Source organism: Coffea arabica, chromosome 1e (assembly GCF_036785885.1).
Source record: "Coffea arabica cultivar ET-39 chromosome 1e, Coffea Arabica ET-39 HiFi, whole genome shotgun sequence".
Classification (NCBI taxonomy): Eukaryota; Viridiplantae; Streptophyta; class Magnoliopsida; order Gentianales; family Rubiaceae; genus Coffea; species Coffea arabica.
The window spans coordinates 33,566,303-33,588,116 of record NC_092311.1 but is presented as its reverse complement, the minus strand read 5'-3'; the positions used below and the strand labels follow the sequence as shown (position 1 = coordinate 33,588,116).

Below are 21,814 nucleotides of genomic sequence, written 5' to 3'. Positions count from 1 at the left end.
ATTGGCACTTTATTATGAGATATTTGGTAAAATTTTAAAAAAATTTAAACTAATTTTTAGATTATCTTTTAGAGTATTTTGTTGTAACTTTTATTGTATTTGAAAAACTAGTTTTTAAAAAACACTCCAAAAACAGGAGATCCAAACACAGGTAATCAGAAGGTCCTTTGATTTTGGTGAGCTGGAGAAATCTTGTCCATCTGTTTCCTGAGTGCAGAGTTGCACAGTTAACTTGGAAGATAGCATCTGTAAGTGGGATTATCTTATCCTGCACTTCAAATTTTTGTCGTGCCAGACCAATTTGTTACTCTTAGGAAGAAAATTTGTTTATGGCATCAAGTATCTTCAGTTGTTCTGTGTAATGGGAGCTGTGGAAAGGTTAAAAAGCTGGAACCCTAAAAAATGTTGAAGATAAGGAAGTGCGAGTTGTTCATCAAGCACATGAAGAATAGGTTGAATCTCATGACATTATAAGATTTCACTGAAAATAAAAGGAAAGAGGAAGAGGAAAGGAGGAGACAAGAAAGAAGTGTGGGATACTATTGTCCACTATAGGGGTCAAGTGGCACATAAAACTGCTATTAACGCAAAGTGTTAAACACTTCATACCATAGAGGTGTACTGGAATTAATAAAAAAGATAAGAGGGATGCCAATGTTTCCCCTCCAGAGAAATTCAGTCGTGTCATTAAACTAGCTACCGAGTCTTTGGACTCTTATATACAGTCTTTGGACCCCACTAGCTACCGAGGGTCAAAGCATCACTATTACTCTAAGCACACTTCTTTTTCCAAGAAAAATAAGCTAAGATTTTCGTTTGATCTGGGGAGAGTCCGTCTTTTCAGAAGGAAGCATTAGCCATAGCCACCAGCTCTACACCTGTTAAAGAGTCCAAAGACAGAAGTAGGAAGTCATAAGCATTGTGACCAAGTAACACTAAACCGTGACCATTTCAGCAACAATTATTTTATCTGTCATTGGTTCAGAAAGGCAAAATTCACATGAAAGTATAAACTTCAAGATAAAAGCTTTTTCTGAAGGTGGCAAATGGCACTGCAGGTTGAGGGTCATGGAAGAATATCTTGGCAATCTTCTACATGAAATGATGCACTACTATCTCAAGATAGAACCTATCCTTCCTGGCTCAATAAATGCTTTACAAAAATATTTTACTACACCCTGTAATGTTGTAAAATAAACTTACATCATCTTCTTCTCCATGAGGAAAAACAATCTAGAAATGAACTTCATCTACAAAGTAAATCTTTCTGTCTGTAAGTATGGGATAACTAATGAGTATGTATCTTCATGTTTGTGTCACTGAATTTAATTGGAAACTTTTTGAGTTGGCCACTTTTGTTCGTCTCACTTCTACAAGCAGCCATTCTTATACGTCTTGATTAAAACATCTATTAAAAATCAATAATTTTTTGTGCAATTTTATATTCGTCGACTTGTAATTGAATAGTCAAATCAGGTGAACTCAGCTTGGTCTCATAATATGATGTTCAACCAACTCATAAAACCAAGAAATCGTTATGTATCATCCTTCACGTTACCAAGTCAAAAACATATGACAACCTTCAACAGGCAAAACAGTGCCAAATCACGTGGTGGAATAAATCTTGAGGGCACTAAGATAAAATATGTCATCAAAAATCAACTTCTAATGCAAATTAGGAAAACGAGATTCAAAATCCAGGAAAATCCTAGAGAGGATATATAAGTCAAAAGAACCTGGAAAATCACACAGTAAATCCTTCCTATTTCAACTGGTCATAATCACAGTTACAACTATATCAGACATACACGATGTAATGAATGTACAGCCTTCAAATTGCTAAACCATATAAAGTTACAGATTTCAAATATCTTTACAACCAATTTAAACCACTTATATCAACTTAACACCCCATTGATTCCTTAAATTTTGCACATCAACACATCTTAACATTGGCAATTGGTCGGTCACACTTAATAAAATATCTTAAAATATTTTAGACTCAATATATAAGAAAAGAAGCTCGTATAAACACAAAATCAAGTAAAACACATTAAAATCTTCTAGAAGGAGTTGACTACTTCACTTGATATCAACATATTTTAAGATTTGCAATTTGATCCATACTACTCAATCTAGCATCTTAAATTCTTCTAAACTCAAAATATACAAAGGAAAGATCAGCTGCAGCAAAGATCAAGTAAAACACACTTATGAAGATCTTTATTATTTTACAATACCAGTCAGTGGTGTGCTAATCAGCGGATCTTAGACAATTTGGTGTTTGAGTGTCAAAATATTACCAACTCAAAAACAACGTTTGCATAAAATTGAACTGATAGCCACTCTCTAAAAGCAACTGATGCTAGCAAGATGAGATTGATTGAGAAAACCACAACACTTACCTTCAGACTTTGTCCAGGTTCCAGCCTTTCCATTTCATATTTCTTAACCATCCTTTTGAAAACAAAGACAAATCTCTCATCAAATCTTTCTGCAAGTTCCATCCTCTCAATTTCAAATCATCTAGCCATCCAAAATTAACAGTTAACTGTCCTGCTTGGAGCTTCAAAAGGTGCTGTCTGTAAGGTATCAGTACACTCCTAAGACCTGCAATTTATACCAGTAATATGTTAGACAAGGAAAAAGAGAAGAAATCAACAGAATAAAATGCTGAATCACAGCTAAATCCAAAAGTTCCTTATGTGATACCTGAAATGCACATTGTCCTATAAAGGTTAGCAATGCACGGATCTCCCCTATTACTCATGTTAGGCTTCTCCACACACTCGAGGAATGCTAAATCTGCCTTCAGAAGCTCAGCTTGGTTGTGAGTGTCGTATCCAATGTCATGACAGTAGCAGCAAAAATCTAACCAATCAATCGGCCGTTTATCCCAAATAGGTGACCCTCCATTTTTCCCACTTGACCAATTTGGTCCACAATAATGCCCATAGCGTGGAAAAAGCTGAGAAAGAATAGCTCTTATACCTGTATGCCACGGGACTTTGGAAACATATGGTCTGAAGCGTATAGCTGAATATTGGTTTAAGGATTTAGCACCATAGTTTGGTTTTGCATGCTTTTTCAACTCCTTATTGACGGTAGTTGGCATTTGAATTTTCTGTTTGCTATTGATAGTCCAAGGGATAAGTGAAAGTAGAGACCAACCAAAGAACTTTATATCAAAAGAAGCCATTTGTTTGTTAGGCTTCACACCTACACCACTTGAAAGGACAGTTGATGCCATATTTTCACTAGATTGGGAGTTGAACCAGGGGATATTCATATTGCTCAGAAATCCAAAATTCATTGTTGAGTAGTTGTATCAGCCCCCATTGCAATCAAATGATGCAAATTGATAACCCCTGTTGCAGTCCCATTGCTGAGTTTAGAACATAACCAAATTGAAGTTTAGCGAAGTTTATCGGGAACTCAAAAGCACAAGCATTTTAGGCATTTGAAACAGATTAACAACATACATGACAACATTGAGCTCTAACAATAACTCAAAAGTGAAAAGAAGTCACCACAAGTGTTAAAATTTCATCTAAAACGTAGGGGAAATTTTTGTGAAAGGTACTGTCTTGAAGAGAGGGCACAGTTTTTTCTGTTTATGTTAAAAGGGTAGTTGTACTGATTCTTTTATGAAATGTACCAACAAGTTTACACCAAAATGTGTACATTTTGTAGAAAATTCAGTACAATTACCCATTTTGTAGTTTATACTGTGTACTGATTAAAATCAAGCCTGGATATCATCTTAAAAATGTCCTGTTTCAGAAATTTCCCTAAAACAAACAATATACTATCCTCTGCCATCCCCCTTCCATTTGTAGTACAGTTCTTACCTATTATTGGTAGAGATCATTTTCAACGAATGATCATGAATAAGCACAGTTGATAAATAGCACTCCTAAGTAGGGTTGGCTTCATAAAATTGAAAATGCAAGCACGAAAACTAACTTCTACTGGTACTAAATATCATTCAGAAAAGGGCACTAGGTGGACAAGTTAATAAAAAAGAAGCATTTTTCGTCTATTTATCGCTAAGGCATCAATCATGCATCATTTAAGTACATTCTACAGACCAAATTGTGCATTTTGTACATGAATCAGTACAGTCATCCGTTAATGTTACCCTTTCAATCCCCCAACAATAAATAGGTAAAAATTGCGCCCTCTTTTTTTTTTTTTTTAAAAACCCACATGAATTAATATGTCCATCCTAATAAACTCAAGCATATAGCCGTAAACGTAACCTTCAATTTCAGAAAAACCCCAATTCAAACCAAAAGGGAAAAAAAATCCCCACTAAGATACAGTATAAAGGCATTGCTCCCCTCTTCCTTAACCCCTTATGGGTAGGACTCTTAAGAACCGCCTAATATTTCTCAAGAAGCACAAAAACCCAGAAACAAGACCAGACCGAACAAAACAATAAACAAATAAACTAACGACCGAAGAATAAAGAAAACAAAAGTAGAGAACTAAAATTATTAGCCGCTAACAGAACCAATGTAAAGCTTACAAGTAAGAGAACTGGGAGCGTTTCCGTCTTCTTCATTTTCGATCAATAACAATAATTCTAATAAAAACCCAGAAATGGGATACAAAAAAGAAGTGAAAAGAAAAAAGAAAAGCAGAGAGATATTGAAATCGTTAACCTTTCAAGAACAGAAGTAAAGCTTAGAAGTAATAGAATTGAGGGTTTTTTCCACCAATCTCCAACTCTGATCAATCTTTCTTCAACTCTGCAAACATGGCCTCCCCGTTTTCTTGGGGCAGTCCTGTCACCAGTTGAAGAGAGAGGGGAGAACTGGGTAGAGCTGCTTCGCCTTTGGTCCTCTTGTTTTTGTGCCGTAGGGGTTATGGCCGTTTGAGGTCGGTGCTTTTGGTAAAAAATGCTTTTAAGTGTTAAAAGTAATTTTAAAATATTTGATGAACATAGGAGTAGAATTTTTGGTATTAAAAATACTTTTAACAAAAGTTCAAGTTTGATGCTTTTTAAAGTAGTTTTGGTGATTTAAAAAATAAAACATCAAATTTAATCAATTTATTCTATATTATAAATTAAATAAAAAAATAAATACTTTAAAATTTTTCAAATTACACATTATCCATTACAATAAATACTCATTGAATTATGTTTTCAAAACCTTTTGACTTAAAAAAAAACTATGTCTCCAAATAATATATTTAAAAGCATTTAAACACTTAATAAATAGTTTATTATTAAAGGCTCTGCTAAGAAGTACTTTTCAATAAGTTATCGCAATCCAAACGTTGGGATTTGAAAGAATTTGGGGGAAAAGTAGAAAAGAGAGAGAAGGGAAGGGGGGGGGGGGAAGGAAAGAGCTAAAACCATGGAAAATGAATTTAGGAAGTTTTTGTATTTGTATAAATTCATTTTTTTTAATTTTTGGTTAAGTTAAAAGACGATAAAGTCCTTATTCATTGGATCATTGTGTTGTTAAGTGGTATTCAAATTGAATTTCACAACTTATGGGAAATTTCGTCTTTACATGATTAACAAACAAATTTCTACCAAACGAAGGAAAGGGCTAAAATTATGGACAGTGAATTTAGGGGTTTAGTTTTGTGTTTGTATAATTCATTTTGGAATTGGTAATGGCATTCCACTTTTTATTAATGACATTCTTACTATCATTTTTATCATATGATTTTCATTTATTAGAGTCTATACTATATGACAAAACAGAAAGCGAAAGTGATATTCAAAAAATGGAGTGCCATTAACATTTCCCTTCTTTTCTTGTATTTTTGGTTAAGCTAAAAAGATGGTAAAGCCCTTATTCAATGGATCACTGTGTTGTTTAGGCCCCGTTTGAGGTTGCAATATTTTTTGGAAAAAAGCATTTTTAGATGTTAAAAGTACTTTTAAGACATTTGGTATAAAATTAAGAGTAGAGTTTTTGGTGTTAAAAGCACTTTTAGTAAAAGGCCAAATTTGGAGTTTTTAAAGTAGCTTTTGTGATTTAAAAAATAAAATATTACATTTAATCATTTTATCCTATATTATAAAATAAATAAAGAGATAAATACATTTAAAAAATTTTAAATCACATATTATTTAATACAATAAGTACTTATTAACTATGTATCCAAACAATATACCTAAAAGTTCTTAAGCACTTATTAGTACTTTTATTAAAGAACTATTGAGAAAGTACTGAGATAAGTTATCACAATCCCAAACGGACCTTAAGTAGTATATGAAACAGAATGTTACTACTTATGGGTACTTTTCCCTCTAATAATTGACAAACAAATTTCTACCCAAAGAAAAGGAACAAGAAAAATTTATCTACCATTTTGTTTTAATTAATGGAAATACGATTGCTCGGTAGAGTCTAAAAAATTACAAGTATTTCATCATAATGCACGGAAAATTTTTCTCTTTTGAATGATATTCATAATGTCTTGAAAACTTAAATAAAACTATAGGTTTCTTGACGTTGGCAGACTGAAATTGCCACAGTTACATGTTTTAGGATTATGATTAATCAAAAATCGTTTCTGTGCATAAAGATTTAGGAATATGAAATACTTGAAAAAATTTAGTCCCAAAAAAAAAAAACAATAGAAGGAGGGAAGTGTTATTTGCATTCCATTTTTTATTTTTTGCACTCCCACCATTTCTTTTATCATATAGTCTAATAAATAAAAACTATATGATTAAAATGAGAGTAGGAGTTTGATTAAAAAAATTAGAGTACAAATAACATTTTCCAAAAATAATTCTCCTACCAAAAAAATTCTAACGGAATAAAATAGCTGCAAGTATCAACATTTTCATTGTTCGAAATGATTTGAGGCGAAAACAATAATACGTAAAAGAGATTTGCTTTGTTGTTTTTAAAATCAAGTCAGGTACCATACAAAGAATAAAGTTATAGAGGAAATAAAGATCATAAACAATTGCATTGAACAACTTGGCCATAAATTTGACTAAACTTAAGTGGTAGAGAAAGTTTTTGCAAAGAACAAGCATAACGCATAGAGGTATGATAAAGGCAATGATAGGAAAGCAATATCAAGAATAAAGTAGCTGGAATTGCCACTTAATATGGTTTCTTTTAGATCCATATAGGTGTATGGTTTCTTTTAGATCCATATAGGTGTCTCTTGCACCCGTATGACCTGATGGTAGTTTAGTACCCGTCGATTCCCAGTGATCTTGTTGGATCACCTCCTTAGTATAGGTTAGAGTAGGAGTAGGTGTAGATGGTGACAATAGACAAAAAAAAAAAAAAAAACCTATAGGATATTGCTAATGCACAAAAAGACTCCTATAGGATATTGTTAAGACTCCTATAGGCTAATCTTGAGGGATGTAGAAAGGGCTAGAATTTATGCATAAGAGACTTTAAGTACTAGAGTTGTTTAAGACATTCTAAAGGTCAAGAATTGTATAGCTAGGTTGGCAGAAAACTTCAGAATTCTCTAGGCTTGATGACTTGCCTATAAATAAACTAAACTTCTTTTGTGTATAGCCAATTCGAGATCCAAGTTTCTAAGTTGCAATACAAGACTTCCAAGTTCTCTAACACTTTCCTTCTTTGAAATTAAAGATTTGCAGTTCCCAAAATTCACAAAAACCAATTATGCAACTGTAATGGCCCTTGTTTGCAATAGCTGAAACTATAATGGCCTTGTTCACAAAATATGGATATACAAAGAATGGAGTGTTTTTCTATTCGATCAGCGTATGAAGTAGCTATTGGGTTTTTGAAAAGATACAAAGAAACTTCAAAATGTTCAACCCAAGAGGAAGAAAGTTCGAGCTGAGAGGAAGGAAGTACTTTCTGGAGGCAGGAATGAAATTTGCAAGTTCCTCCTAAAGTTTTGATATTTTATTTGGCGAATGTGTTGGAATAAATATTAAATATTTATTGTAAGCTTTGTGGATGGTATGGGGTTAGGGAAGAAGATGATCAGCATGTTTTCTTTGCTCAAGAATTTTGGAATCACCTGGAATATGGGATGGATTAAGCAAGTTCGGGAATCTATTTTAAAGAATTTTAAGGGGATTTTAAAGGAGAATGATTCTCAATGGCTAGCATTATTTGCTATTGTTGTTTGGATGATATAATATTCCTGTAATAATAACTTGATATTTGAGAATAAAGTGATGAAAGCAAAAGAGGTTGCAGATTTTGCTTATTCTTATTTCTTGGAATTCACTCGATTACAAGAAGAGGCTAGTAGGGATCAGATGCCGAATAGATTGATTAGAGCATAGGTAAAGCCACATGACGAAGGTTGAAACTGTTGATGGGTCAAGAAAGGTGGGGAGTTGGTGTAGTAGTGTGTGATGAGAAAAGGGAAGTTTTGGCTGCCATATCAGAGAGGTTTAGCAATGTTGTTGATGCAGATTTTGGCAATAATTATGGCTTTACCATGGGATTCTGATAGGCATTGATGTGTTTGACTTTAGAATGATTCTTATGGATGAATGGAGTTGTCACACGGTTGCTTTAGTGGAACAAGCTCGATTGCTATTTTTTTTTGTTGACAAAGGAATTCACAGCCGCTATCCGAGAGTTCGCATTGGGTAAACCCCGCCCCATGCAAGTTTGATTGCTATTGCATCAACATCGACATGTAGGATACTACATGTGTGTAGAATAGAAAATGCTGATGTACATGTTCTTGATCATTTTGGGCTTAGCTTGAAATCTAGACTTGTTTGGTGGGATAATTTTCCAAACTGTCTTTTATGTATTGTTATTGATGAAATGTTTCTGTGATGTAAATGTTTATGTTGATTCATTGGAATGAAAGTTAGTTTTTGTTTCGAAGAAAAAAAACCTAAATGCTAAATACCAGTGCAAACTAAACATATTGGTATATAGTATAACGATATATTTGTTTGCTTTTAGAGTTTTTGAACCATCTAAACACTTCCATTTTTTGCTTTCGTTATTGTATTTTATTACGGTGGACAAATCAAGTTGGTATATTGTGAATTAGATGTCGTCACATGTCCTCTATTAGAGTTTTTGAACCATCTAAATACTTCCATTATCTCTATTGTGTTATGTCAAATGCTTATCTTTTAGGCTTAGTTTGGGAGTTTAGGATAGAAAAGAGAACAAAGGAAAACTTAAGTTATGAGAGAAGAGAAGAGAAGAGATTGTTATGTTATTTGGGAGTTTTGAGAATTAGTAGAATGATTTTAGATATGAAAGTCATTAAATATTTGTTCAAAACCTTTTTAAGGATAAAATAGGTATTTTAAAAAAATTTCACAAGTTTCCTCCAACTTTCTCTCCAATTTGGGAGGAAAAATTTTGTCTACTATTTATCCTCCCATTTCCTTTGTTTTCTTTCTTACTAAAAACTCACAAACAAAAGAAAATCAAACTTTCTCTTCTTTTCCTTTTTTTTTCTGTCCAAATCCTCAACTCCCAAATGAAGCCTAAGAGTTTTCGAAACATCTAAACGCTTCCATCCCTACTGAATAGCCCAAAAATCCCTTCCTCGTTGAACGAAAAATTTTTTTATAATAAACACCAAAATTTGCCCTCCCAAAGCCTAATGTCAATGCTACTACCATATTGAGAATTTTGTAGAGATTGTAATCCATTGTTCTTTCTTTAATTTATGTTCTCTGGTATTTTTTTGTTATTATTCTTGTCTATTAATTTTCGCAAGCTTGGAATTTGTTGCATGAACAAATACTACAATGGTCTATTAATTAAGACTAGTAATAATTCACGTACTTTGTACGTGATTACATTAACCAAAATATAACATCTCTTAGATATAATTTCTTTTCTGAAATTTGATTCTTACTTCACAATAAAATATTATTTTTAATTTCTTTAATCATTGTCATTACAAAGACTATAACTTTTTGATCTATTAGTTTTTGAATTTATCTTGAGTTTCTTTTTTTAATTTATTTTGAGCTTTTTGGTAAATTATGGATTCAACTTTGATAAACAATTCTTAATACAGTCAAGTTTCACCGAAATTGTTGTATACTCGCAATATTTTTACTATTAAAAATCACAACTATTGTATTTTTTTAATGTAGTACAAAAAATGTTGTTAAATAGGAAATATATGTACCCATGTCAAGTGTGAGCCTAGCAAATAGCATTTATAATTATTAGTCAAGTAAAGACTTAAACCATAAAATAAATGTTTGGAAGAGTATCAGGGTAAATGAATTGGCTTGTTAGATTTTGTCATTCTAATTGTTTTCACCACACTTGCACCTCCCTTTAGCCCTTGGCAAGTTACTAGCCAAGGTTTAGATGTGCCTTTTTTTTATTTGAAAATAAAACCCTTGATTAAATGAAATTTTAACAAATAAAAAAAAATTTGTATCACCATTTTGAATGTTATTTGCCATAACATTCTGAATCTTATTTTTTTTCTTGGTATGAGGAACGAAATGCAATTACACAATTAGAATGAATTAATTATTTAAGAACAAAATACATGATCCATGCTCATATCCAACTTCAGATGAACATTTAATTATTCTACATTATATCTTTCCGATTGAAATTTTCAATTTTTTATGAATTTGAATTGAATAATGTATGGTGCATTGTTGAATTTGGATTATTTACATTTTCTCTAAGTGTTATTGACGTTAATAAAGAATGTAAATGATTTATACTGCTCGATCATCTTAGATTGGCTATTCATTTGTCAATTGAAATTCAACTAATAGAAATAGTTTGATTCTTTTATTTTTGAGTAATGCTATTTGCACTTCCCATATGTTATTTGCACTTTCACTATCCCATTTTTATTTTGATGAGACCATACTTTCCCTTCCCTAAATTCTTCTTCTTGCCTATGAGTTAACTTTACTAGATTTTTTCTTACATTCTAAAACCAATTAATTATTCTATTACACATTAAATGGTTAATTTAAAATTGTCAATAATATGTATTATGTATTTTTCTACAAAACTTCACAAAATTATATGATGCCAAAGATCAATCTAGCAATTTAAGACGAACAGATTTCAAACTTCAAGCCAAAAAAATAAAAATAAATAAATAAAAATTCCAAGCTTCAAAGATGACCAAAAACTGAGGATAACTATAATGTCTCATAAATAGGATACTAATACTTCAAAAAGTCTACTAAAAATAGCTCATATAGCCACCATAAAGGGAGTGAAACTTTTTAGTATATTTCAACAAAAGTATAACAACATCTAGTATCCAAATAATGCAATGGAACCTTGATTGTGCTCATCAAAATCTGCAAAATTGAAATTAAAATAAGAATATGAAAAATAAATTAAAAGTAGTTATGTAGATTTAGAAAAAGAGAAGTAAAAGTTAAATTTTTTTAACCTTTTGGACACTTACAACAATTGTGCCTAACTTCCTTGCATGTGAACACAAGATAGAGTAGGAGATGAAATTAGAGAAGGGATAATATAGTCTCATCAAAATGAAAATGAGATAATGGAAGTGCAAATAACATTACCCTTATTTTTTCTTTTGTTTTGTCATTTCTTCATATTGATAAAAAAACACATAATTATGCATCTGTCTCATATATTCATAACAAGATTCTCCGAATAAATATGGACTCTTTTCTTTTTATATCTTTCTCTTTTGCTCTAAAAACATCTATTTTTTTGATACTGATATATATATAAGCAACAAATCGGGAGAGTGGTACACTCACCAGTTCAAACAAATATAACTTCAAAAGTTTCCTCCCAAAGGATGGCTTTGGTCACCGTCACGTTCTAATAACAACCAAGGTAAAACAATTATGCTTTCCCCATCCACGAACCCAGGAAACGGAATGCACAAATGAGACTCGACTACAAGTCGTAGGCCGAGTCAAGTTAACTACTAGGGCAAAGAAATAACAATGTGACTTTGGAGTAAAAAATAGCGCTTGGCCTTAAAATCATGAACAACCTTAAAACCTTTCGCTCAAGTCGCGAGTACATCCGACTAGCCCTCGAGTGAAAATTTGAGCAGCACGCCTTTTGTATTTACTTATTTTCCAGTCATTTATGGCTTCTTTATTTTTCTCAATTCAGCCCCAAAAATCATACACAAATAATCTTACCACAATAGCCTTTCACTAGACTCAATGTCATTCAATTACAAAACAATGCTAGCAAGGCAACCGGAACTAATGTTGAAGATAAATAACAAAATAACAGATTTGACATCTCTTGGCGTTTCGGTCACAACCGAAGCTACGCTTATCGGATTGGGGTACAATTTATATCGTTCGAAGCTAAGTCAGAGAAATACATTTCTTATGAAGACATCGACATCCAATTCATGCATTTTCAATATCAAAAGGTGACATCTCAGAGGAAAACAAAAAACTGTCCGCAAAACAATACATTTGGCAGTCAAGGGTATTTTTGTCATTTTACATCCTACAGTACTCTGATTGAGCTAAAATTTTGTAGGAAGCTAGTTAACACCATTTTCTACAACTTTTATGTTTTGACCTAAGCCTAATTCGGCCTCTAACATGAACAAATTAAACAGGTCAGAACAGGGCAGTGTCAACCTTGAAGCTGAAAATTTTCTTTAGGCAAGTCCATCTAGCACATAATACACTAATTTATCACATAACAAAACTATCAAACCATGGTCAATCATTAATTATCACATGAGGGCAGAAAATTCACCATAAAAACTGAAATTTATCATAACACTATTTCAATCCATGAAATTTCTCGCAAAATTACATATTTAACAACTCTAATCCATTTACGATTATTAAGAGCAAAGAGGGATTTCTAGAGAAGTTACCTTGGAACCTTAAGAAAGATGGTAGTTTAGGGTTTCTTCCTCCAAAATCACTCCGCCAAAAGCTCTAAACCTTCTTAGTGAGTAACTTTTATGGAGTAGTTTGCAATTTTAACGATTGAAACTCAAGATTTGAGGAAGAAATTGAAGATGTAAGATGAAGTTTTCTCTCTTTTTTCCTCTCCCTATTTTCGGCCAAGAAGACAAGAAAGTGAAGGAAATTTTGGTCAAATTTTGAGTTTTAGTAAAGGTAAGAAACTTGGGTCAAAATTGGGTAGATTTTCGACAAGTGTCGCTGTAGGATCAAAACTCAATTTTTTCTTTTTTTTTTTCCTTTTTCTTTGGTCAAACATTGTGGCTGGTTTAAGAGATATTTTAGAGTTAATTAGCTGAAATAAAAGCAAGGATATTAAGGTAATAAAGTAGTGTTCAAGTGGTGTACTCACTTGATAACAAACGGTATACGTCGGTTCACACCATTTTTCCTTATCTCGTGCGTACTAGGGTTTTCACTTATAATTCACTAACTTATTATTATTACTTCTAATCACATACTTTTTCTTATCTAAAACTTACTCTTAACTACTAAATTTAGTACACACACGTCCACAATTAATCATACTACCAAAATACGCGAAAACCCCAATTTACCCGAACTATAAAACTAAGGGTAAAACTCTTAAATCTCTTATTCATTACAACTATTGAGGGAGTAAATGAGTAGTAAAACTATCATAAGGTAATTGAGTCAAAATAAAAGGGAATTTTAGTCAAATTTTTATATTTAGTAGAAGTAAGAAGGTCTTGATCAAAAGCCACTATCCATTGGTTTCGCGACAAATGGCGCACTAGGGTTTGTTCTCATCTTTTTGGTTACCAATGGTTAATTTACCTAATTAACCTCTAATGATTTTCGAGCACCTTGTAAAAATAATATTCTCTAATACAACGTCACCTAATCGTCAAAATTTTATCGCACTAGCAGGTCGCGCATCCAATATACACTACTAACGTCACATAGACTAACTTGTACCGGAAAAATGTCTTAACAACTGAATTCCCTTATAAAAATCTCTCAAAAAATAATATAATAAAGAAAGGGATAGAAATTGTATGCAAGAAAATAAAATAGTGACAAAAAAGTAAAGAAATTTTTGGGTTCTCACACTCTCTCTCCCTTAAAGAAATTTTGTCCTCGAAATTTTCGTACCACCAGGATCTATCCAAATCTTAATTAAACAGTGAAATATGGGAATCATATCTTCTACATCCGTAAACGAGTCAAGGACACGATGTTGCTCTAGGGAATACACCCAAGCCGGTACTTTCGATTCAGTTCCTTCCCTTTCGACTGTCGAATGTTAGTCTTGGTTGGTTGATGGGTCCATTTCCCTTCTCACAATCGAATTGGGCAGTCAGCAATCCGATGATCGGCGCTCTCACAGCGCAAGCATTTTCCCTCTTTCTTCCAGCAATTGTTCCCAGTGTGACTTGGCCCCCCGCAAAATTTGCAGGGACCACGAGATGTAGAAGACGAGCCTCCCCGTGAGGCACCACTTTGTTCTCGCCCAACCTGACCACCTCTGGTCTGGGCTCCCCTTGACTCCCTGGAAAGTTTTACTCCTCCAGTTCTCCTTCCAAACTTAGGAGGGGTACTTTCATTCTCTTGTCCCGAAATACTTCCAGGCCATCCCCGTTTCTTCGCTTGGAAGGTTCTAACTTGAAATCTCGCATTTTCAACTCGTAGGGCTTTTTCTACAGCATCACTAAATGTATTGATTTGGGCTACGGCTAAATTCTTTTGAATCTCAACGTTCAACCCCTGAATAAATCACCGTATCCTCCTCTGCTCAGGCACAATAAGTTCGGGAGCGAACTTAGACAATCTAGTAAAGTGGTTCTCGTATTCTGCCACGATTTGAGCTCCCTCACGAACCCTAATGAACTCATCCTCCTTTTGCTTTTGAACTAGAAGAGAAAAATATTTGGCATTGAATTCTCTCATGAAATTGACCCAAGTCCTTGGTGTTTGCTCTCTCTCCCACTTCATCCTGATCACATTCCACCAAGAACGGACTGCTCCCTCCAACTAGAAGACAGCAAATGTTACCTGTCTCTCTTCAGTATAATGCAGAACAACGAAAATGTCAATCATCTTCTCCAACCACTTCTCGGTCACATCCGGGTCTGGTCCTCAAATAAATTGTGGTGGAAAGAACTTTTGAAATCGTTCGAGGGCCCTATCCTGACCCTCTACATGGTTTCCCAGGTTTCCAGGTTGAGGAATAGGGTTTTGGCCCTGACGCTCCACTACATGGGCCAACAGATCGGTCATACGCTGAATAGCGGCAGCTACCTGAACATTAGGGTCAACCCCCGGTCCATGATTCTGTTCAGGGACCGGTTCACGGTTACCCTCTTCATTCACAGGTTGCCTAGATCCGCACCCACGGCCTCGTCCACTACGAGTACCCTCCATTCGATTTAACCAATTTAAGGTCGAAGCACGAAGGTAATATGAAAGAGAGATAAATGCATGGACAAGTTACAACAATACACACAAGTCAAAAATCAAATAGTTAACACAGTTTTAACATATATATCACACAGTAACAGTCAGATACAAATAAAAGTAATCCCATGAAAGTAGAGGGTCATTCAAAAATACAATATACAAATTAGGTCAGAAGTACAAAAGCATCTGAGCTGTCCTAACTGCCCCTCACATGGAATAAAACTTGGCTTACAAGAGGTCTAACCTAGTTCCCAATCGAGTTAACGAACACTCCGTCATGGGTAGAACTAAATGCGTCTCCCTCTCTAGGAGCACCGTCCGTAACCAACAAGAATAATGCAGTTTATATCGTGGATAGGGTTAATCATACTTAATGATATCTTAACACATCACACGAAGTTCTGTAGAATCAAAGTTCTAGCTCGCCCAAGTTATTTCTAACCTAGGCTCTCATCTTTAGTATTCGGGTACAAGAATCCAAAATAAGATAATCCACAACTTAAACTGGCCAGTCCCAAGAGTAAATCATCTACATCTGAGATTTCTACTTGACGTACATATCTATTATCTTCAAGTACCATGATAAAGGTTTGAAACCTATAACATTTCACGATCCATAGCTTATGCTCAAAAGAGCACTTAGTCATTTACACTTATTCACCACTTGGCCCAAACTCACTTCGCGCAGAGACCATGCGAAGCAGCTCTGATACCATCTGTGATTGTCCCACATTCCCCTAAGGTGAATCAAAGGATCGACGGACCGCCTGCCCAACTCTCGCCAGGACTACGGATCAAATCATTCATAAATCTTATCAAATGGTCCAAAGAACTTTGGGAAAATGAATCATTGGAAAGCGCGAAGGACCGCAGCCACGTCAAAATCCGACCAAATTTTTGTTCGTCGTTCAAACTTCACACTCGCTCGATTTTCCCAATGGATATAAGAAAGTTCACATAACCATAGAAACCCCAACCCCTCACTTATCTTGTAGATATTGTGGGAAGACCAATCATACTGCGAATAATTGTTGGCAAAAGGCACGAAAATATTTATGGTGTGATAGTGCTGAGAACCAGCTTGCAACTTGCCCCCGTAGATCACATCTAAGCCTTGAACAAGCCAATGTAGGAGAGACTAGACCAAGTGTGTCAGCTAGAGTGTACGCCTTGGACCAACAGGCAGTACCTGAACCATCGGAGGTAGTAGAAGGTACGATTCGTGTTTTCTATTGTTTAGCAAAATTTTGGCTATGGTGAGACCTGAGAGTTAGAAACGGACATGCAAGGAAAATATCCAGAGTTATTTATGACTACATGTATGAATTTCGAGGTCGAAATTCTTTTAAGGAGGAGAGAGTGTGACGACTAGAAAATTCGCTTCTATTTTCTTAAAATGCCTTCTTATTTTGATTAAATTACTTTATAACATATTTACTACTTATTTACTCTCTCAATAGTTGGAATAAAGAATAGAATGAAGAGTTTCCCGTTTACTTTCATCGTTAGGGTAAACTAGGGTTTTTACGTCTTTCGGTAGTGTGATTACTCGATATGGAGTGTGTACTAAATTTGGTAATTAAGAGTGAGTTTTAGATTAGAAAAAGTGTATGATTAGAAGTAATAATAATAAATTAGTGAATTATAAGTGAAAACACTAGTACGTGCGAATTAAGGAAAAACGGTGTAAACCGAAGTGTACCGTGTGAGGACCCGAAAAATTTCTTAGTTTTATCGAATATTAATGGTTTAATTAAGTATTTATCCACCTGTTTTCCCCAAATAATTTATTACGACCATTTTAAATCCATTCGTATGGAATAATCTCTTCATTATGCTTTTAAAACGTCCCGTTAACAACTTCAATTTTTGGAGGATTGTTTAAGTGAGAAATAATGAACACGAGTGTTTCAAGGTGATATTATATTCGAGAGTATGATTATCCTGGGAAAATTAAGAACGGACAATAGCAGATTAAGAAAAGTTAATCGAGAATTAAAGGTGAATAAGTTCTAAGTGAGCATATACTACTCACGCGTGGATAGTTTTCCAAAAGACGCATGGATACAAATTTATTGGAGATTTGAGGAGTTAATACTCGACTCATGTGAGGACTCGTAAAACTCCTATTAAAACCCTATTTTGAGCTTATTTAATTATTTACTTGTTCATTTATTCCGAGTATTATTTTCTAGACCTATTGAACCTAATTACGTGGAAATATAGTTTCGTTATATTTTTAAAATGACTTGTTTCAAGAATTAATTTTCGGGAGCGCGTTTAGTGGGAACAGTGAATAGTGCTTAGAAATTTTACCCGATTGAGAGTACAATAAGCTCGGAAAATTGGAGACATGTACAATGGTCTTAAAATAGGTAATTTTAGGTTTAAGTACTCAAGTGATAGTTAGTGGTACGATCGTTGTAAGAATTTCTTGAAAGTTTCATTATATCGCGCCTAAATTGGAAATACGCGTTTTCACGCGTGCACTTAATTGAGGAACTTTAGACCATTATTTTGGGACAATTAAGAGTGAATAATATTTATATGAATATAAGTGTATTAGAGGTTTAGTGCACTAGTGAAACAAATGCGAGAGAAAATCGAGCCCAAACGCGCCCTACGCGCACTATTGAGAGTTGACTTTGGGGAGATTTTTGCACCACACATTGTATCTTCTTTAGGAAGCTAAAATTGGACCAAACACTCGCTCTCCTAGTCTCTCTCTTGGCCGAACCATCAGCTGGAAATACAACACAAAGTTGCCATTTTTCATCTTCAATTCTTGCACCAAACCTTCATGGATTCACGCCAAAATTGAAGACCACCTAGCTTGTCACTTGGAGAGTTCATCTAGCTAACAAAAGGAGGAGTTTTCCACGGTTTTCTTGGGGCTTCTAAGGACCGAAAATTCTGCCTTGGTCTTCAACTAAAGTAGGTAACGATCCAACACTCTAATCTTGGTTTATAGAGGTTGTTTAACACCTTTAACCTCTTGTATTCATATGGGTTGTTGTTGTTGTTTGAAAATTTGGAAGGTGGGCTCTATGAACTCCCATCCTTGTCTTGATGGCTGATGTGATGATTGATGATGAATTTAATGTTGGTTTAGTGCTCAAAATGGTAGATTAAGGGTGTATTATTAGTATAAACTTCAAGAAGAGCAAGGGGTGAAAAGTTCCAATTCTGCCCCTGCTTTGAACGTATCTATTTCTGCGGAATTTTGAGGTTGTAATGACTCATATATGATGTTTATATGTTGTATAGTTGGTGTATAAAATTTCAATGAAAAATATTGAGGTTTGGTTGGTCAAATAAATCGATTTCACAAAGCTAGTAAATCTGGAACTGTTTCCGTAATGCTCTGACCAGTTTTCGTGTTTCGGCCATAACTTTGTGCTCCGATGTCAACATCGAGTGCCGTCAGTGGCATTTGAAACTAGACATTCCCACCTTTCCGACGGTATAAAATGCACATTCTGTTTCCATGTGTCTGAGCCGAACCGACCATTTAAAGTCGGCTGTTCTGTTTCTCTGTTTTCCTGGAGCGAAATGCTGAGGCTGCAACTTGTGGCTCGAATTCGAGCTAGTTGTGTGCCGAAATTCAAAATTATTTCTTCTGTGAAATTATAACTCTATGAATGTATTTTCCAACTCCATAAACCATGTCCAATTCCGAGTTAATTTGAGTGATTTATGATCAAAATACGGAACCTACCCTGCTCTTGAAAACCCTCACTTTTGGACAGATTTGATGCAAGGCTTGGTGTAGACTTGCTAATTGAATTTTTGGGTGTTAAACACTTACCAAATGTACCATGAATGTTCCTTAGGCTTTGCCTACACTAATGAACTATGTTTGGAGGATTTTCCTTGACCAAATGTTTGGAATGGAAAACAAAAGGCTCAAGGCAGTTTTGTCTTAGGATTTTCGAAACTTTGGTTGTTTGAGTGACTACCTTCCCGAAGGTATTTTTTCATGAAATTTGATAGGGAGATACTCTTTATATAGCAGTATTATACTGCAAAATTTTGTAGCAATCCAAGTCCATTTCGATACCTAACTAAAGTGCCAAAGTTGGAAGCTCAAATCTGGAAATTTGTTCACCAGTTTTGAATTTTTCCTTAACTTTGAGCTACCGTATCTCGGTGCTCGAAACTCTGATTCTTGATCCACTTTTTCTGTTAAAAACATTACTTGCAAATCTAATTGAGTTACAGATTTCAGAGGCTAGCTCGTAACGTATGAATTTTGCCGAATTTTCAAATTTAGCGAAAAACCAACCCCAACACAACCTTAAGTACCCTGAAACAGTAACTTTGAGCCCATTTTTGAATGTCTTCCATTTAGATTCATGGAAAAGTGTCTTCTAAGAACTTTTATTACTTTCAAAGAGGTTTTGAACGGTACCAAGTTTTCCAATTTTTGACATGTAGAATGTGAGATACGATTTTTCAAAATATCGTATCAAAACTGAAAATTTTCCGAATTCCAAAGGAAGGGAGTTTTCAAGCACTCCTTATTCCTTCGATATTACTTGAACATTTTATACTTGATTTTCCGAAATGAAAACTCGATCGCTCTTGTACTTTAAGAAACTCTAATTGAACCTCGATTTACGAATAACTGAGGTTCGTTTTCATGAAATTTCCTTAGATTGTACTGACATACAATCTTCCTTGATAATTGGGGCACATGAATGATAATACATTATATTTTGCTCAGGTGCACTCGAGGACCTTCAAGAGGATCCTACAGTGAACACTTGAACTTCCAGAAAATATTTTCTTCTTGATTTGCTCGGTGAGTGTCAAGTGTACGACTACTTGAACTCTATGGACTTGATTCATGCTTGGCTTACCTGATTAAATGCTTAACCTACTTGGTTTTGAAAAATGAAGTCGAGTGTGTACTTTATCGTACTCGTTCTCATTTGAAATAAATGACTCATGCTTAACATGGTTTGCCTGGTTTACATGACCTAAAATACATGCTTAAACCTGTCGAATGCTTTATTACATGACATGGTATGCTATGACTGCATACGTCGTTGGAGTGAATCTCCTCGACACTTACATGATACATGGGGGACGCTCAAACTCATAGGCTGACCTTGGAACTCGAGCCGGCATGGGTTTGGTCGGGAACCTTGGTGAGCCATGAGAATCACATGATAAGCTTGATCTATTTGAGAGATCTTGCTTGGCATACTCGTGGAGTATAGCCTTATAAATGTCGTGCGGGCCCGAAATGGTGTAGGGTGGACGGATGAGAAGTAAGTGGTGATCTGCGGTTTGGAAATATCAACCCGGTTGACGGAGAGTCATCGCAGAAATATATACGAATGAACTGGCAAAACAAGTGGAACTTAACTCCTGAGAGTTACTATATCCTTGAATTGTTTCTGCTTACTTTCACTGGCTTTATTAATTACTTGTAATTATCTCTTGGACTGTTATTTGGGACTGTTATGTGGACTACGTGTTTGCATGTGTGTTCTTGGACTCACGAGCGTTTTGCTCACCCTGTAGATTTGTTTTCCTTAACAGGATTGGACTTGGAGAAATGTTGGAGAAACCCCTCTTGGCGTACTCTTGTTTTAGGGTTTCCGTTGCACTTTGGGGCTAGACTTGTGATTGATTTATATTTTGAATATTGATGTATTTCGAGATCCCGATGTAATGATTGGGCAGAGGTTGAATATTGATAAGCTTGAATGCTTACGCACTGATTGTATTTATGATATTTAATCATAACGTCTAGTATTGTATTAAGCTTGGACGGAAATTGCTTGAGTCCTGACGAGAGTTGGGCAGGCGTCCCGCGGATACCCTTTGATTCGCCTTAGGGAGAAGTGGGGGCGTCACAGTTGGTATCAGAGTTTAGGCTTTAGATCTCTGTAGTGTATCCTAGACTTAAACGTTTAGGATGCCGGACTGTGGAATTGAATTGAAAGTTAAGTGACTGCTTGTGAAAATGAACATTAGAACCTAGGTTCGAATTAGTGGATGACAAGGAGTCTTGATATGGTGTGATACATGTGGGATAGTATGAAGTGATCAAATCTTGTTTATTTAGTGTATCTGGACCTACCTGACCTTTTACTCTTAAGTGTAAACTATAGAAGGTAATGGTGATATTAAATTGTCTCGGGAGCGCCTTCCGGTGGTCCACTATCGAGAGAGAGTGACCTAAGAGAGCATTGGAGAAATGGTCCAATTTGCTGGACTAGGACTTCATGTGAATTTCAAAGGACTTGCTCGAGCCCAAATAGTGGGGTGTTAATAGTGGTCGATCATTGGAAGTGGCTATCCGAGGAAACTAGAGTGATTCGAATGGATGATCGAGAACTGAGGACAATTGTGGATGCCTAGACTATTAGAATTCCTGAAATGGAAATTGAAATACTTAAGGAGCGAGGGAGACAAAGGCTCCTAGTGAGAAGGTTCAAAAGCTAAGAACTAACTTGTTAGGGTAGTGCCCGAAATTAAAGACAGGATGGATGAGTC

The 21,814-nt window shown here is 34.9% G+C and overlaps 1 protein-coding gene across 4 annotated transcripts; it reads right to left on the bottom strand.

Moving 5' to 3' along the window:
- Positions 1 to 581: 581 nt before the first annotated feature.
- Positions 582 to 4,882, bottom strand: LOC113702134 (uncharacterized). Of its 4 annotated transcripts, none has more exons than XM_072054440.1 (4): positions 4,668 to 4,882; positions 2,713 to 3,385; positions 2,406 to 2,610; positions 582 to 878 (listed from the first exon to the last, which is right to left on the bottom strand). In XM_072054440.1, exons 2-3 carry the CDS (start codon positions 3,311 to 3,313, stop codon positions 2,408 to 2,410), a joined length of 804 nt encoding a protein of 267 aa, XP_071910541.1. In that variant the 5' UTR covers positions 3,314 to 3,385; positions 4,668 to 4,882; the 3' UTR covers positions 582 to 878; positions 2,406 to 2,407. The 4 variants fall into 4 exon arrangements, with proteins under 4 accessions (XP_071910541.1, XP_071910549.1, XP_071910555.1 ...); XM_072054448.1 differs by having other exon boundaries at positions 2,713 to 3,368; XM_072054454.1 differs by lacking the exon at positions 4,668 to 4,882 and adding an exon at positions 4,532 to 4,662.
- Positions 4,883 to 21,814: the final 16,932 nt, after the last annotated feature.

Bases quoted from the DNA above. Each gene is read 5' to 3' on its own strand.
- LOC113702134 (XM_072054440.1), bottom strand. From the start codon at position 3,313: ATGAATTTTGGATTTCTGAGCAATATGAATATCCCCTGGTTCAACTCC. The intron at 2,611-2,712 runs GTATCACATAAG...TATAAATTGCAG, and splicing joins TAGGACAATGTGCATTTCAG to GTCTTAGGAGTGTACTGATA.